Source organism: Dipodomys ordii, unplaced genomic scaffold, assembly GCF_000151885.1.
Source record: "Dipodomys ordii isolate 6190 unplaced genomic scaffold, Dord_2.0 Scaffold36, whole genome shotgun sequence".
NCBI lineage: Eukaryota > Metazoa > Chordata > Mammalia > Rodentia > Heteromyidae > Dipodomys > Dipodomys ordii.
The window spans coordinates 7,611,523-7,628,860 of NW_012267252.1; the positions used below are offsets into that span (position 1 = coordinate 7,611,523).

At 40.7% G+C, this 17,338-nt stretch overlaps 1 protein-coding gene across 1 annotated transcript in view; it reads left to right on the forward strand.

Moving 5' to 3' along the window:
* Cfap58 (cilia and flagella associated protein 58) overlaps positions 1-17,338 on the forward strand; it is a 98,385-nt gene that overhangs the window by 77,277 nt on the left and 3,770 nt on the right. The window contains exons 16-17 of the mRNA XM_013017658.1: positions 12,402-12,521; positions 15,246-15,379. Coding sequence (XP_012873112.1) covers positions 12,402-12,521; positions 15,246-15,379 — 254 coding nt within the window. The remainder of the gene's footprint in view (positions 1-12,401; positions 12,522-15,245; positions 15,380-17,338) is intronic.

Here is a 17,338-nt window from a genome sequence, read left to right on the forward strand (position 1 = left end):
TTTCTTTGCTATGGAAGGTTTTTATTTGACCTTCAGTTATGAAGGAGAGTTTAGCTGGGTACAGTATTCTTGGTTGATAGTTATTTGTCTTTAGGGCATGGCATACATCATTCCAGGCTTTTCTTGCTTTGATTGTCTCTGCTGAGAAATCTGAGGTGATTCTAATTGGTTTCCCTTTATAGGTGATTGATATTTTCTCCTTGACAGCTTTAAGGATCTTTTTCTTGGTCTGAATCGATTCTGTGCGGATTATAATGTGACTTTGGGATGTTCTGTTCTGTTCTGGTCTATTTGGAGTTCTAAAAGCTTCTTGGATCTGAATAGGCCTATCTTTTCGCATGTTTGGGAAGTTCTCTGCTAGGATCCTGTTAAACGAATTTCCTAGACCATTAACTTCTGTTTCTAAGTGCTCCTCTATACCCATTATCCTCAGATTAGGCCTTCTGATAGTGTCTTCCAAGTGTTGAATAAATCTATCATATTTCTTGGATTTGTCTTGGATGGTTGTATGTTCTTTCTGTATAATATCTAGACTGTGTTCAATCCCCGAGATTCGATCTTCTGCATAGTCTAACCTACTGTCAAGACTTTCTACTTCATTTTTTATTTCTTTTCCTTCTAGTTGGTCGGCTTTGTTGGCTTCAAATTCTTTGTTGGAGATTTGTTTTAGATCTTGTATGAACTTCTTTACTTCCTTAATTTGGTGTTCAGTATTTATTCTCAAATCACTTAGTTGATTGGTTATGGTTTCCTGGGACTCCCATTCCTTCTGTTGGGTTCCATTCAGCATTCCCTTTGTGGTCTCCCTGACTTCTTTCAGCTCTCTGTTTATGGATTCCATGAATGCCTTTAGTGATCTTTCTGTATTCTCATCCTGCTCTCTCAATTCCTGTATTACTCTTTGATTAGCTTCCTCACATTCACACAATTCCTGTAGTTCTCTTTGAGTGTTTTCAGCCTGCTCAAGCCATTCCTGACTTTCTCTTTGACCGATCTCAGCCTGCTCAGACATTTCTTTATTTCTCTTTGAGTGTTCTCAAGCTGCTCATGCAATTCCTGTATCAATCTTTGAGTAGCTTCCTCACGCTCATGATATTCCTGTACTGACGTTTAGTTTGCCTCCTCTTTCTCCCTATCACACACAGTCCTTTGCAGGTTTTCAATCTTTTCATTTACCATGTTTATCAGTAGTGTTTGTAGAGCTTTTTGGGAATTCTCCACTGGATTACTCATTATCTGTTCTGTCCCCTGATTATCATGAGTGGGAGTTGAGATACCTGGACTTGCCATTTTTCTTGTGTTTCTCCAGCTTGTTCTGCCCATTTGGGATGAAAGTAACACCAGTTTTGTGCTAGAACACTAACTTAAGGCAAGCATTAACCAAAGTCTGTAGTTGCACAGTCAAAAGTCTGCAGATACAATCTAGTTCAACAGATATATCTATTCAACATCAAACAACTATGTATTAATGGGCTACGAACCACAAAGAAGAATTTGGCAAACCAGAAATTATTAGGTTTAGGGAGAGATGTGGGTAAAAATAGGAATAGAGGGATGTGGAATAGTAGAGGGAGAGTTAACTAAGTCCTAATCTCAAAGTGGGAAATAGGTTGGATAGAATGATAGTAGAGAGAGGGAAAAAAAGAAGAAAGAGAAAAAAAAGAGACAAGAAAATATAGAAAAACAAAAATTAAAAACTGAAACACTTAAAAATTATGCAAATTAAAAATGTAATATTCAGAGAAGGACAGGAATAGGATAAGGGAAGGGGAGGGATAGAAAGGAGACATGAAAAACTTAAAAATAAAAATGCTTAAAATATTATATAGGTATAAAGAGGTAGTACTGCTATTAAGGAATTTAAATCTAAGAGGTTTTGAATTGAGTAATAAATTTCTGGATTAAGTGTGTACACCATGGGGGATAAGGTCTAATAATCGACTATGGGTATATCTGAGGATGAGCAGAACAGCAATAAAGTCACACAAAGAAGAGCAAAAGAGAAGAAAAGTGAAAAGAATTAGAAAGACAGAAAAAAAGGATCAAAAGGTCAGTAGAGCTAAACAAAAAAAAGAAAAAAAAGAAAAAAAGTACATACACATATACCACTAAAATAAAAATTATAAGAGGAAGAAAAAAAGTTAATAGAAAACAATTTTTTTTAAAAGTTAACAATTAAAAAAAGTTAAAAAATTTTTTTTATAAAAGTTTCAAAAAAGAATTCTTTGATTTTTTTTTTGGGGGGGGGATGGGAAGATCCTGTATCTCCCTTGTGTCTGTAACTAGTCTCTTGTTGGAGTCTCTGGTCTGCTTGTGGTGTTTGATTTTCCTTTGGCTTGGATGGTTTCTTAAGTCAGTTTGTTTGAGCAGGCAGAAAAATACTCTGCTTTACCCAGGATTTTGTGATCCTCCTCCTAGGCTAGTTCAATGGGAGGGAGATCTGCTTTGAGTTTCACAAAGAGGGAGGTGGCTGTTTCCTCTAGTTTGGAGATGCTGTGATGAGGCTAGGTTCTGGGTAGAGTTGAGGCCTTTCAGCAAACAGCAGCTTTTCCTGAGGAGCTAGCTTCTGAGATACTCACAGAGCCCAGCCTGGAGCCATTCTCAGGGTTTATGTTTACTGAATTTCAATTGATTGTCTAGGCTGCTGTAGGGAGGGGCCGCCTCTGGCTCTGTTTACCCAGTGAAGAAAGCCACTCCTGGGCCTGGCGGAGCTTGCTCAGCCCAGGCTGGGTGACTTTTCCCTGGGTGGAGCTGAGCCTGGCTGGTCAGGTTAGGTTCCTGTGACCTGCTAAATGACTCTTTTGTTTTCTTCCAAGGCCTGAGTTGGAGCTAGCTGCTCAGCCAGGCCTTTGTCAGTATCAAAGATGGAGATCTCCATAGTGGGGGGGGGGAGAGGGGTGGCCTTCTCTCCTCTGCTCCCTGAGAAGGAGTGAGGATGTCAGGCTTCTACTCACACCGGAGTCTTGGTTCCTGGGTTGTCTCTGGTCTGTGATCTGCAGAATGAAGATGTCTGCTCCTTGTCAGTTCTTGGTTGTGTTGAGTACAATCCGCTCACCCGCTGCATCTGGCACCTTTGTCCCAGACTCTCTGTGTTGCAGGTATGGTGGCTATGGCCGCCGCAGCTGTGGCTGCTGGCAAGTGCTCAGATCTGTCTTCTTGCTTGGATTTCCCCTCTCTGGCCTAACTCTCTGTACTGTGATGGCACACTTGGTGTGATTCTCTGGCTAAGGACTGTTCACTAGAGCACTAAAACTGCTTTCTATGCGAGAGCTTGTTTATCCTCTAGCTTCTCCTCCTCCATCTTCCCCGTCTTGTTTCTTTTACCAAGAAAAGTAAAACACAATTTCATTGTGCATCTTTTAAAAAAATTGTTAATTATAAAAGGGATGAACAGAGGGGTTACAGTTATATAAGTCAGGTAAAGAGTACATTTATTTATTTGGGTCCGGTCCTGGGGCCTGAACTCTGGGCCTAGGTGTTGTCCTTCAGCTCTTCAGCTCAAGGCTAGCACTCTACCACTTGAGCCACAGTGTCAATTCCGGCTTTTTTTCTTTTTGCTTATGTGGTGTTGGGGAATCGAACCCAGGGCCTCATGCATGCAAGGCAAGCACTCTACCAGTGAGCCACTTTCCCAACCCAAGAGTACATTCATTTTTGAACAATATCACCTGTTCTCTTGCTCCCTCCATTGTGTATCTTAAGGACTTCAAGATTATGGAAGGGTAGACCTTTGTAATAGCCAATTAAATTGTACTTTAAAAAAGTCTATATGAATGTGGTTTGCTTGGGACAGGAATCTCTTGTAACCTTTCTCTTTCTGATAATCAGATCCCCAGCTATAAATCTTTGACTACTTTTCCTTTTCCTATTATATTTTGATTCAGCTCCAAGGTGATTCAACTCCAAGGATTGGGATCCAGTGAAATATTTTAAGTTCAATCATTAGAATCGACAAGAATTTAAAAAAGGGCAACATATTAGATACTGGCATATCACAGTTTTATGGGAAATGATGAGACATAATTGTCATCAATTTATGGACTATACTACTGACTATCACATTCCCAAAGACAAGATTCTTTTCTTTTTTCTCTTCTCTTCCCTTTTCTTTTCTTTCCTCCTTCCCCCCTTTCCTTTTTCCCTTCCCTTCCCTTTCCTTTTTCCCTTCCCTTCCCTTCCCTTTCCTTTCCTTCCTTTCCTGTGCCAGTACTCAGATTTGAAATTGGGGCCCCATGCTCTTGCTGAGTTTTTTCCAATCAAGGCTGTTATTCTACTGCTTGAGCCTCACTTCCACTTCTAGCTTTTTTCTGGTTAATCAGAGATAAGTGTCTCAGATTTGTCTGCCCCATCTGGCTTCAAACTGAGATCCTTACATCTCAGCTTCCTGAGTAGCTAGGATTAAAGGTGAGACCTATAGGCACCCAGTCTCTTCAAAATAAGTTTTGGTTAGGGTGTTCAGATAAACTTTAGAAACTTAGTTCTCATATAGACAATGGACACTATTTCAAAAAGATTGACTTCAAATGGCTTTATCTATTAAATCTGCCCTTTGATAGTGAGGACCTTTTCTGATCCGTGAATGCAAATATCACTATCCATAGTTGGGAAGATCCACCTGAAATATTTCCTGTTCTGTGGTCCACCACCAGGATAGCATCTCTGTTCTTGAACTTGCTTCACTTTTTGGGACCTGACATAGCTAAATCTTTACACTGGGTTAGTTGCTTTTTCTTAACTCGACAATAAATTCCTGTAAGTTTCAGGCTTGTCTTTGTGTGAACCTTGCACAGATAAGCACTTATTTGATTTTAATTTTTCTAGATCTGTTTCATGAACAATTTTAAGACCAGTCAACACTCTTGCTTTAATACGAGCAATTCTATAAACTCAATTGCTAGGTGTGCAGCAGAAAGAGGAAATGGAAACAGCTTCAGTGACAAATGAAGGCTGGCTTAGGGGATTATGTACTTTGTGCAGAATTTTCACAAACATCTGTTTGCATTTTGGAAGTGAAATCCCTTGCAAAAAAATCTTCCAAGAAAAATAAGGTTGCTTAAATCAGAAGGTGCCAGGAGCATTTTTCTTATTGTTACAGAAATGGGGAAGGTTATCACATGCAAATTTCTCAACTGCCTCATGAAACACTTTACCATGTATGCGGGAAGAAGCTAAGAAACTTGTGTAACCAACTAGTTTCCTGCATAGAAAGAACTCTGCTGTGTAATTCTATCTCATCACCAATTCCAGACTCTTCCACTCTCTCCAGGGAACTTTTTTACTTCATGACATCATAAACAAGATGGGCCTAGAGTTCCGTTCAGCTGACATTTTCGTTATAAAGCCAATAAACAAGCAAGTCCCGAGATACCAGCCATTATTTTTTTTTCTGCTTGTAAAGCTAGGTAGAAATGTAGTGTGTTTACGGAGTTCCTAATTTACTCTCCTAGTGAAATCAGGCATTTCCAGATAGATTAGGCCATGTTCTAGGGTTGCCTTTATGGGGCTGGGACGATGGGAACAGGAAAATAATCTTGCTTAACAATTTAAATTGGGGCTAGGAAAGTGGTTCAGTGGTAGAGTGCTTGCCTTGCATGCATGAGGCCCTGGGTTTGATTCCTCAGCACCACACAAGCAGAAAAAGCCAGAAGTGGTACTGTGGCTCAAGTAGTAGAGTGCTAGCTTTTTGCTGAAAGACCTGAGGGACAGCACCCAGGCCCAGAGTTCAGGCTCCACAACTGACAAAAAAAAAATAAAACTAATTTTAGTATTTTGTAAAGAACGATGGATTGGGGAGGGGTAAGAGAGAAAAAGAACTAAAATCAAACAAAGAGGCAAAAATATACTGTATTTAAAAAAATCTAGAAAAGAGTTATTGATGCAAGGAGGATTTCTATGTTTAAGGAAGTTATGTAAAAAGCTACTTTGTTATTTAGTTGAGGAATGTAGATAGCGTTATGCTAGCATTTTCATATTTACTAATATGTGCATGTGCATAAGTAGTGTTCTCAGCGTCAGTTAATTTGAATACATTTGTGAATCTTATTAATTAAAAAAAGTAGTAGAACTTGAACTACAGTAAAACTCTAAAAACATTTAGCTAAGAGATTAAGTTTGTCCATTGAGTGATTTCCTGAGTTACACATAATATATATAATACAAAAATTTACTTGAAAATGATGAGAGCCATAATAGCACCATCTCACTGGGGTGAATTATATAAGCTCTACTCCCTGGAAGATGTTACCTAGTAAAATTTCTCAATGCTTCATTGATGTGTAATAGAAAGGGCATCGTTTGCCGTCAGTGTAACTACAGTTAATAAAATAAGCTAATGGCTCCTGCTTATCATCCTACTACTCAAGAGGCTGAGATCTGAAGATCACAGTTTGAAGCCAACCAAGGTAGACAAATCTCCAATTAACCAGCAAAAAGTCAGAAGTGAAAGTGTGGCTCTAGTGGTAGAGCACCAGCCTTGAGCAAGAAAGCCAAGCAAGAGCACAAGGCCCTGAATAATAAGCTCTCTCACACTATCTCTTTCCCTCTATCTCCCCACTCCCACTTGCACAATTATAGAGCACCTAGAATGAGCAGAGCATGACAGTAAGAAGTATTTGCAGAGATCCATTATGGCTCTGACATTAAAGGCCCTTAATTCAATTGGAAATAAAGGATAAATTGATAAAGATTAAACACTCTAGGTGGGACCATGAATGACCTCTGTTGACATTCTGAAAAAGAGCTCTCCTGGATATTCTGTGAAGTCATTTTTAAAAAAATTTTTTTTGGGTCTGGTCGTTGGGCCTGAACTCTGGGCCTGGGCGCTATCCTTCAGCTCTTCAGCTCAAGGTTAGCGCTCTACCACTTGAGACACAGCACCACTTCTGGCTTTTTTCTTTTGGCTTATGTGGTGCTGAGGAATTGAACCCAGGGCCTCATGCATGCAAGGCAAGCGCTCTACCACTGAGCCACCTTCCCAGCCCCCTGTGAAGTCATTTTTTTCCCCCTCAGAAGTAGTAATTATGTTTTTCCTTCCTTTGGAGGCTAGATTCCTTATGTAGCTTCGGTTGGCTTCAAACTTGTGATTTTCTGGTCTCAACTTCCTGAGTGATGTGATGGCAGGCATACACTTTCACATCCAGTGGTAGGTTTTTATTTTTTAATCGACTATGTCTTGGATCAATTGGTTGAGGCTGTAATAATGATGAGCAGGAGAGCATGTCTGTCTTTGAAGCACCTGGTACCCAAGAACCTGGGTGGGTGGCTTTTCCTTCTAGTGATGAGTGTGTCTTCAGTCACAGGAAAGCTGTCTATTTTCCATGAGTCAGCTGATTCAAGGGGGTGGGGTGGGGTGAGACAATTATCCCCAACTCTCGCCCAAGCAAATTGATGCTTCCAGGGTGAGCAGAATCAATGCACTGGCACTTGCCAAACACAGAGTCAGATGGAAATAGAATAAATTAGTTCCTCTCAGTCAGTTTCTGCTTGGTGTAGGCGAGCTAAGGCAGAGGGGTTGTGGAGGTGCATGCTGAATGTGAACTATCTTCTGTTTTCAGCCAAAGTTGCAAAGCAAAAGACAGAGAGCATAAACAGACAGTGATTATACAACTGTAGCTTGGGAGGGAAAGGAGTTCTGTGAGCAGTTCAATTTTCTTTCTCTTAACTGTACCCAGAATAGTGCAGTGTCTTATTTGCATAGACCATTCCCAGTGCAGACTTTTAATTTATTGTTAGGTAAAATACAAATAGCTGAAATCTCACTGATTCTCTAGCTGGAATTTCCAATGGGGGTTACAGACTGTTACAGAAATGACAGCATTATTTGAAGCTAATACTATAATTAATGTCTTAACACTATTCTCAGCTTATATTGACAATCAGATATGCTGTCACCCAATATAATTTAGCAACAATTCTTGCAGCCAAAGACTCTATAGTCATGTCTGACTATTGGATGAATGGATGTCTAGAAAGAAAGTTCAATTTCAAGGATGGATAGACTATGGTGTGCTTTCAAGTCATGCCTACCCAGCCTGGCAAATGCCTATAATCCTAGCTACTCAGGAGGCCGAAATCTGAGGATTGTGGTTTGAAGTCAGCCTAGGCAGGAAGGTCCATGAATCTCTTATCTCTAACCGTCAAAAACCTAGAAGTGGAGGTGTGGCTTAAGTGGTAGAGCACCAGTCTTGAGCAAAAAAGCTAAAGGATATTACCCAGGTCTTGAGTTCAAACTCCAGCACTGGCACATGTGCCATGCATATACATGCACATGCACGTGCACACACACACACACACACACACACACACACACACACACACACACACACACACAGAGGCTTGCCCATCCAAAGAGAAAACTAGATTCTCAGTGTCAATAGTCTAGCTTTATTCAAGTGTAGCAATAAGTAAAATAATTCAAAAAATGAAGCCTACCACTAATTGATATTGATGTGCACTATAAACAAACTCTTGAGTAAAGAAATACCAACCTGAAGTTTTTCACTAGTGATGAAATAAAACTATTCTGTGATTTTCTTATGATCTTTTATTGACATATGGTGCTGCTAACCAAGTGACAAATTAATTGACTGAGTTTAAAGAGAAATGGATGTGGTTTAATGAAGAGGGACAGGATATGTATTGTGAGGCAGCTGGTTCTGCCTCTGCTCTCTTATGGAGACAATATACATTGGACAGCTAATGAGTCTCTGTTGCATAAGATAGATTCTCTTTATAATAGAACTGCATGCTTTGTCTCTAAATGGGGTTATTATACACCCCATTGCACAATGTTTGAAGAGCTTGGTTGGCCCTTGTAGAGGGTTAGAGAGGAATAAATTGGAAGACAATCGTACTTAAGACCTTCAATCCATCAAACGCCTCATATTTATCTAAATTACTAGCAGACATCCCTAAATACAAATTTGTGTGACATACATGGCTAGAATGTTAATTCTCACCAGCCTTCACTTTGGGTTTTTATCAGATTTTTTCCATTGCGCATGTACACCAAAATTCACTCACACCAGCTCCTGGCAAAACATTCCAACTACTACCCACCACTGCTGCCACTCTTCATGAAGTTTCACGCACACACAGACATCACTTGTGCTGAGGAACTGAGCTCTCTCCGAGTTCTTTGACTTTGAGTCCTCAGGCTGTTTTAATGGTAATTCATTCAGTTTCTTTACTTCTTCCACCTTTGTGGGTACTCCCTGTTCAGTTGCTCAGCTATTCTTTAGATTAAATTCACTACAATTCACTTTACAGTCTGGAAAAAAAGAGAGAGAAAGTGATGGAATAAGACAGGTTGAACAATAATAACATTCCCTTAGTATCCAAAGACTATATGTTCTGGTAGAGGACCTGGGCAGGACTCTTTCTGATGATGTAGGTGAGGAAAAGACAGGGTGGAGTCATCTGTACTTCATATACCCTCTACCCTGGCCTTGAACTTGATTTCACCTGCTGGCTCTCCTCATCTATTGACATTGTCATGTAGTTTTCAGGAATTTTGTGGGATTCTGTTTTTCAGTACTGGCAATTGAACTCATGTCTTGCATGGGCTAAGCAAGCTTCTATTACTTGAGCCAAACCCCAGCCCTTTCAATTTTAGCTTGATTTTTAGAGAGAATCTAAGCTCTTACCTTAGCCATCCTCTAACAACAATCCTCTAACCCCCACCTCTTGAGCAGCTAGTATTACAGTGTGCACCACCAAGTCCAGCTTTGTAGCCCATTTTGATCCAGGCTTTTTTCAGGTACTACCATGTCTTTAAAGCCCCACTGGAAGTACCGCATGGACAAAAAGGAATTTTAAATGTATCATAATTCAGTTTTTCCCTTACCAAAGGACTTTGGGAAGAGCATTAATCCCTACTGACCTTGAGATTCTCAAGTATGAAGTGCTGTAACAATATTTACTTCCTCTAAAATTTCTTCTTCCTGTTTTCGTGCTGCCTACCTGCCCCACGTGACTGAAAAGAATTACACTTGTGAAACTCCTGGTTCTCACAGTAAGATGGTCTTTTCACTTGAAGACATTATTATATCCCAAACTAGATTGCTTCCCCTTCATCATTGTGGGATTCTTTACTTTTCAAGTTCCCTGTTCCCTGGAATAAAGAAAGGTGAGCTGAAAGAAATGGACAAAACAGTTATGTGGACTTCTCCACATACGTATTACCCTCTCCAAATTGAATCTTGAGGCCTTGTCAGAAGTGTTATTTTTTTTTTCAACAGAGCAGGCGTTAAGTGGCTATAGAAAATAAACTCACCTCCTGATATCTTTTTCATTGCTTGCTACATCCATTTACTGTGAAGGTTATATTGTAAGGTGTGACAGAAGGGGTTGGATGGCAAAGGAAAATCACCACTTTGTAATTCTATTGTGCAAGTTTTCTTTAGCACAGATTTTTGGTGTCATTTCTAGAATTATTTCTTTAATGACAGTACGTGTGTGTATGTGTGTGTGTGTGTGTGTGCAAAAGCTTCTCACTAATTTTTATGTGGCAAATGCTCTCCTGTAGGTAAAGCTCTGCTTTTGTAATAAAGTTTCTATATTTTTCCCAGAGGAAAAACAAAACTAAAACAAATGGTAACAATGCCTACTTAATGAATTTTACCTACTTTTTCCTCAAGGTTTTTATATGCTCTAGCAAAAAAAAAAGATAATTTGATGACAACGTCAAGATTAGGTAGCTCTAGGTAAAAATTAGTTTTGGTTTGACTAGATATTTTATTTAATGAGAGGGTTTGTACTTCTCATGGCTTTTCTTTTAACATAATTACCTTAAGGAAATAAGTATGTACAGATACTAATGAGCAGACATTCTCATCATTATCAATGTTTGTTCAAATTATTGTACTTTAGAGGTATGGCAATCTCAAATCGAGGTAATTTAGAAGTAAATCGTTGCTTGTGTACAATATTTTTAGGATCCAAAACCATCTTGCCAGTACTGGAAGTTAGGATATATGTGACATTGCTTGCTGTTTAAGTTGTGGAAATTTGCTTTGCTATAGATTCTAGGAAATCCTTTCCTTTTGCCTGACAGCGCTGCCTCGCCTTGTTTTTCTGAATTCTCATCCCCATGCCTCAACATATTTTCAGTTCTTTTTCCTTCCGATGCTTTTCATATGTCTTGAAAGACTCGCCTTCTTCACTTGCTTCTGATGGCTGTTTTAACCCATGCTACTGCAGCCTGAGTTGACATCTGCGATATCCCAGTGAGGCACCCAAGGCTGCTTGCAGCCCTCCTTCTCTCTTCTTCATGTCATCTGATGTCCCTGGACCCCAACCATCCCCCCTCTGCCTCTGCCCCACTTTGGCCTCTTCTTTTTCTTTGGGAGAAGTTTGATTGTCTCCATAATTTTCTTTTTCTGCTCTCCTTTCCTTCCACATCCTTCCATATTCTTGTTCTCACAAAGACCTGGCTTTTCTGATCTGACTTGCTCTTTGCTTCTCAATGCCTTTTGCTCCATTTGCTGCCCTAGATTCTTTCTCAGGTATCCCACAGGGTCCAGTCTCAGTGCTACCTCTATGATTGACAGAAACATGCCGAGCCCCTTGACCCTTACCTCTACATTACCTCCTCTTCTTATGCCATCCCCGTCTCTGTCACCACCAGCTTCCCTCTTACCACTGGAGACTTGGGAGTCCTTGTGGCTCCTTCCCTTTCTCTTTCCATTGTCTGATCATTCTCCAGATTCCTTGGATTCTACTTTCCCGATGTCTCCACATCCACACAGCTCCCACCCTGAGGCCTGAGGTCCAGCTTCCTGCATCACCTGCTTTCACTGGGTCCCTGGGCAGAATCTTAATTCTGCACTGTCCTTGATGCTGTTGGATGTGTTTTCTGAAGACAACCAGGCATGTCTTATCACTGCCAACTGCCACAATAGGTCATGTTCTCAGCACAATCGGGGCCTACCCTATGAGCTGGGTTTTCTCTCTCCCTCTTCCTTCTCTCCTCATGACCTGGGCTCTGCTGAGCTGGATTTATCACCATACCCCTGTGCCATCACAGAACTTGGACCTAAAATTCTCTTCTTTTCTCTCTTTGGTTGAGGACGAATCCTACTTACTTTGGGAGGAACGATTCAAATACCATTTTCAGAAAACCTCTCTTAGATCTTCCTGTCAGCCACTTCTGCTTTCACCAGTTGAGCTCACCCAGTGCTACCTTATGACTGTATGTGATCTTATGTCCCCTCATTTGTCTTGTTACTGAGTCCAAGTACTAGCATTAGTAAGGGATGGTGTGATGTGTGCAGATTGAACCAACAAGCAAATGCAGTCAGTGTACAGCTACAGTCTCAAGCCATTGTGGCCATGTAGTAAAAGGTACTTTCCTTGCTGCGGCAGAGCTGTTGATTTCTGTTCTGGTTTATGCTCTCCACCAGGAAAAGGAGAAACTGTATGTGGAACTGAAACACATCTTGGCCCGGCAGCCTGGCCCTGAGGCTGCAGAGCAGCTCCAGATCTACCGGCATACGCTGCAGGAGAAGACCAAGCAACTTAAAGTAAGTGGCAGGCTCTGCTCCTGACTGGTTGAATCCCTGGGGCCAGTCCATGCCTGGACACACAGTTAACTGGTTTCTCAGATGCTACCCTTCATGAGCCAGTTTAGCTAGAGCTCATTAGCCACCTTGGGTTCCAGAAAGAGGGGGCAGTGAGCACAAGAGGAAAGAGTTGGGGGGAAGGATGAAGGCAAGGAAATTGGAAACTTGGAGGAAAGGGTTGGTGTGGATAATCACAAGATGAGAGAAGACTTGGATCGTGGAAAGGAGTAGCAGAAACGTTGGACATGATTATGAAGCAGTCCCATGTCAAAACAGGTTTCTGCTATTCCTGAAATAAATGGGTCCAGGGCCTAGATCAAAGCAAAAGATTAGTCCTCAGGGCCTGATTCCATGACCATGTGTGTCAGATAACAAGCCATGAAAGGAAATAAAATCATGCGAGAATTATTATTTTTAACACAACACCCTTCTAAGTCACTCATGAGCCTCAGCTGTAGAGATGGGGTTTTTACTATTCTATGTGCTTTCTGTACATTTTCCCCCAAATGATGTGTCTTTACGTGATATTTTTCAGCTTTACCTCCCACGCAAGTATCTTCTATTCTTGGCACATGAGGGAAGTTTCATACATACAAATCCATGGGCTGTATTATTACCAAGTAAAGGTAATAGTTATTGCTCTCTGCCTAGGGGAAAATAGATGCCAATCTACTACTATAGCATTAACTCTTGGAAAGACAGGATATTGTCAGATGTTTTACACAAAAAGACCAATAATATGGACATCTAGTAGAACATTAATTTTCAAAATTATTCTGATTGCTCATTTCACATGAGTATTCAGACACATAAGCTGAATTTTGCATGAGACATATACTTGTAATTTATTTTAGTTCCTTAGAATAATTATTTCAAATGAAGTATTTTCCCTAGTATTTTTTTCAGAGTGTGCACAAGTTTTTATATGTTGGTCTGAATTGGCCATAAATGGCTCACACAGGGGCCCTTTGTTACCTTAATCCTTTACCTAGGGGAAATCTGATTTTTTTTGGCTAAGAATGCATTGTAACAAATACTTCTTGCAGAAGAGACTTAGAAGCAGGTGGTCCTGAGCTAGACTAACAGGTCAGTGTCATTATCTGGCCGCTCAGGAAATTCTCTATTCATTATTTAGAAACAAAGTTGCTGTTCCTAAGAATTTAACTATTGAGATGGATTTTTTTCCTCCAGCATGAAAATCCCATTCCTTAGATAAAATAGCACAGTCAGAATCATTTTCAAGTAATTAAGAGGAAAGGTTTCTGAAGCAGATGAGCACTCCAAAGAGTGCAGATCAAGAGCTGGGGTTGTGACTTAGTGGTAACATACGTGGCTGGCAGGTGGAAGGACTTGGGTTTGGTTCTCAGCACAGAAATCTATCCAAATAATGATCATCTTTATAAAAAGCTGGCCATGGTGGGTAAATATCTGAAATCCCAGCATTTGGAAGATTGAGGCAAGAGGATTGTGAGTTTGAAGGGGGCCTGAAGTGCATAGAGACCCATTTCCAAAAACAAAGCAAAAAAATGGTGATTAAAAAAATCCATACCTTCAACATATTGAACAAGAGTTAAAATGAATCTTGCGTACCCCTTAGAACAACAATGGAGCTTTTTCTCACTGTGGTTTTTGGCAGGGCACACATCCTTGCTTGGGCATGCTTTATATCTTAAAAAATTTTATTTTTATTGTAAAGGTGATGTACAGCGGGATTACAGTTACATAGGTCAGGTTATGAATCCATTTCTATATTTATGTCTTGTCTGGATGAGTAAATCCTTACTCTGTCCAATCAGAGACCATTAATTGAACATGGCCATGGGAGGAGATGGGTGACCTAGCTTCTAATCACAGCCTCTGGGTTGCATTACACTTTCCTATGCACCTGTCACAGCTTCTTCCCAGTAAGTGTCCCAGTGCTCGGATAAAGAGGTGAGAATCATTTAGTAGAACAACCACCTTGGCAAACATAGATTGGATGCTCTGTTTAGTGCTGGTGGCAAGAATTATTTCAGAATAATTCTTTTTTTGTCAGTCATGAGGCTTGAACTGTGGGCCTGGGTACTGTCCCTCAGCTCTTCAGCTCAAGGCAAGCACTCTACTACTTGAGCCACAAAGCCACTTCTGGTTTTATGGTGGTTTATTGGAGATAAGAGTCTCACAAACTTTCCTGCCCAGGCTGGCTTTGAGATCCTCAGATCTCAGCCTCCTGAGTAGCTAGGATTACAGGGGTGAGCCACCAGCGCCTGGCTCAGAATAATCCTTATTGCAATCCTCATCTAAATCATACTCCTTAGTGTGATTTTTCTTGAATATTTTTATAAAGGCTTTGAGAACAATTTTAGACTGCATGTTTGGGAGTTTTTATGTCTCTGCACACAATATTCCTTGAAACACATTATATCATTCAGCTGAGCCTATTTGAATGTTACCTGATAGCTCTTTTAGCAGGAGTGAATGTTTTATTCACTTGATGAGCCTTCAGTCCTCAGCCACAATTTTGACCCAGTTACAGAACAGACCTTGAGAAAGGTAGAAATTCAAAGAGTAGTTGTTAAGCCTAGGCATTGTTTTGTACTTCTGTCCCCACTGGAGGTAAACTGTAGCAGTATAAGAAGATGTCTCAGGAAAGGATATTGTTGTGCTGCCTATCCTTTGCTAATGCTGCTTTATTTGCCACATTAGGTTTTGTCTTCAGAATTGAATATGTATGAATCACAGAGCCAAGAATATAAATACGAGATTGAGAAACTTGGCAATGAATTGGCAAATTTGAAGAAGAAATACCTGGCTCAGAAACGTAAAGAAATGCTTCAGAAGTAAGAATTGGTCAAACATTCCCATGTGTGCCTACTCTATGGTCATAAAATACTTGGCAAACAGTCACTGAGTCAAGAACTTCAGAGAGGGGGTAAACTAAGTCACAGGGTGAACAATCAATCAGAGGTTCATAAGGAGAGAGGTGGGTCTCCTCTAGCACTGAGCTCCTTCTTAGATCCCTCACAGAAGTGTCTACTCACTGATGGGTCAAACATGGAACAGAAGGAGTAATATATAATGTGTTAATATATAATGTGTCTTCCCATCCAGACACTTCTTATGGTGTAGAGATAACCATACCCTGTTTGCAAATGAGATTCAAAAATCCACTTTGCACAGGTGGAAAAACATATTCACAAAGCTGCATGCACTTCTGCTAAGCAGGACTTGGTGAAGCCTGTCTCTCAAGTACTGTAGCCAGATCCCTATAATCAGGAGCACATGTCAGAGAAACTATCTTGAACCAACTAGTAAGCTACACAGTGTCTGAGGTAGAGTGTCAAATGGCACTTCTCTTTCTAAAAGGTGGAAATGCAAACTCAAGGTTGTCAATTAGAGTTTCAGGTGGACACCTGCTGCTCCCATTATTTTGTGATGAATGTCAGCTGGGTCCCAGAAGAGAGGTGGGGTGGGCTCAAAGGAATCAATCCATCTGAAACTTGGTTAGAGTCTGGGTCATTGGTAATATCATTCAGATAGCTCTGTGGTGACTTCCCATTACAAGTTGAAAGTCACATTTGGTATTTCATCTACAAGGAGATTTTGGGGATAAGCTGAAATATGGTTTGAGTGTATCTGTCTATAATCCGTGAGCAGCAAACAGTATATAAAGTAACTGGATGCAAATTCATTCGCCAGTAAAAATCTGCCCTTCTTGTAAATCAGAAGTAGTCCCCTGGTCCACATTTACATGTCGGCTTCTTGGTGGAGTAAAATACTGCTATCATTTAGATAAGTCTGTCTTAAAGTGTGGATCTAGCAACTATCCGATTCAGAATCTCTTGTGAGATTTATTAGGCATGCAGGACGTGGGATCCAGCTATTTGGGTTCAGCAGGTGCTGGCTGGGCCTCAGAAGCCTGTAACTTCACAAGCCGCTCACTGATTCTCAGGCACATTGAACTTCAAGAACCACTGAGATTAAAGACATAAAGTAAATGAATAGTGGAAACACTATGGCTCCTCTCCTTTTCCCTTCCCTTCCTTCCTTCCCCTTCTCTCCCTCCTCCTTTCAAGGTTGTGCTTATAAAATGTTGATGTGGCTAGGTCCCGCCTGAGGGAGAGTTCTAGCTTAATGGAACTTCTTAGTCAGACTTGCAAGCTTTCTTTCTTTCTTTTTTATTGTGAAAATACTGTACAGAGGGGTTACAATTACATGGGCAAGATAATGAGTACATTTCTTATCAAGCATTGCAGCCTCCTCCTTTGTCTACCCTTCCCATCCCTTCCCAGCCTCCCCCCTTCCCCCCACCTAATCCTCCCCCCCCATCAAAGTTGTAAAGTTCATTTTCAACATGACAACTTGTACTTCTCATTGTTGCAACGGGTCCACCTGTATCCTTATTTAAACTTGCAAGCTTTCTGAGAACACCCCCCATCACTAAAGATCCTTGAACTGCAGTTCCCTCTCCCATCTAGCTATACACACACACACACACACACACACACACACACACACACACACACACACACACACACTCTTTTGCTCAAGGCTAGTGCTCGACCACTTTGAGCCACAGTGCCACTTCCGGTTTTTGAGTGGTTAATTGGACAGGAGTCTCATGCGTACTTTTTTGCCTGGGCTGGCTTCAGACTGCAATCAGATTTCAGCCTCCTGAGCTGCAAGGATGATAGGTATGAGCCACCAGTGCCTGGCTATGCACATATATTTTTTAAAGTAAAAAAAATTTAGGATGGTTTTAAATTTGTACCCAATATATTTTAATGTACAGGTGACAT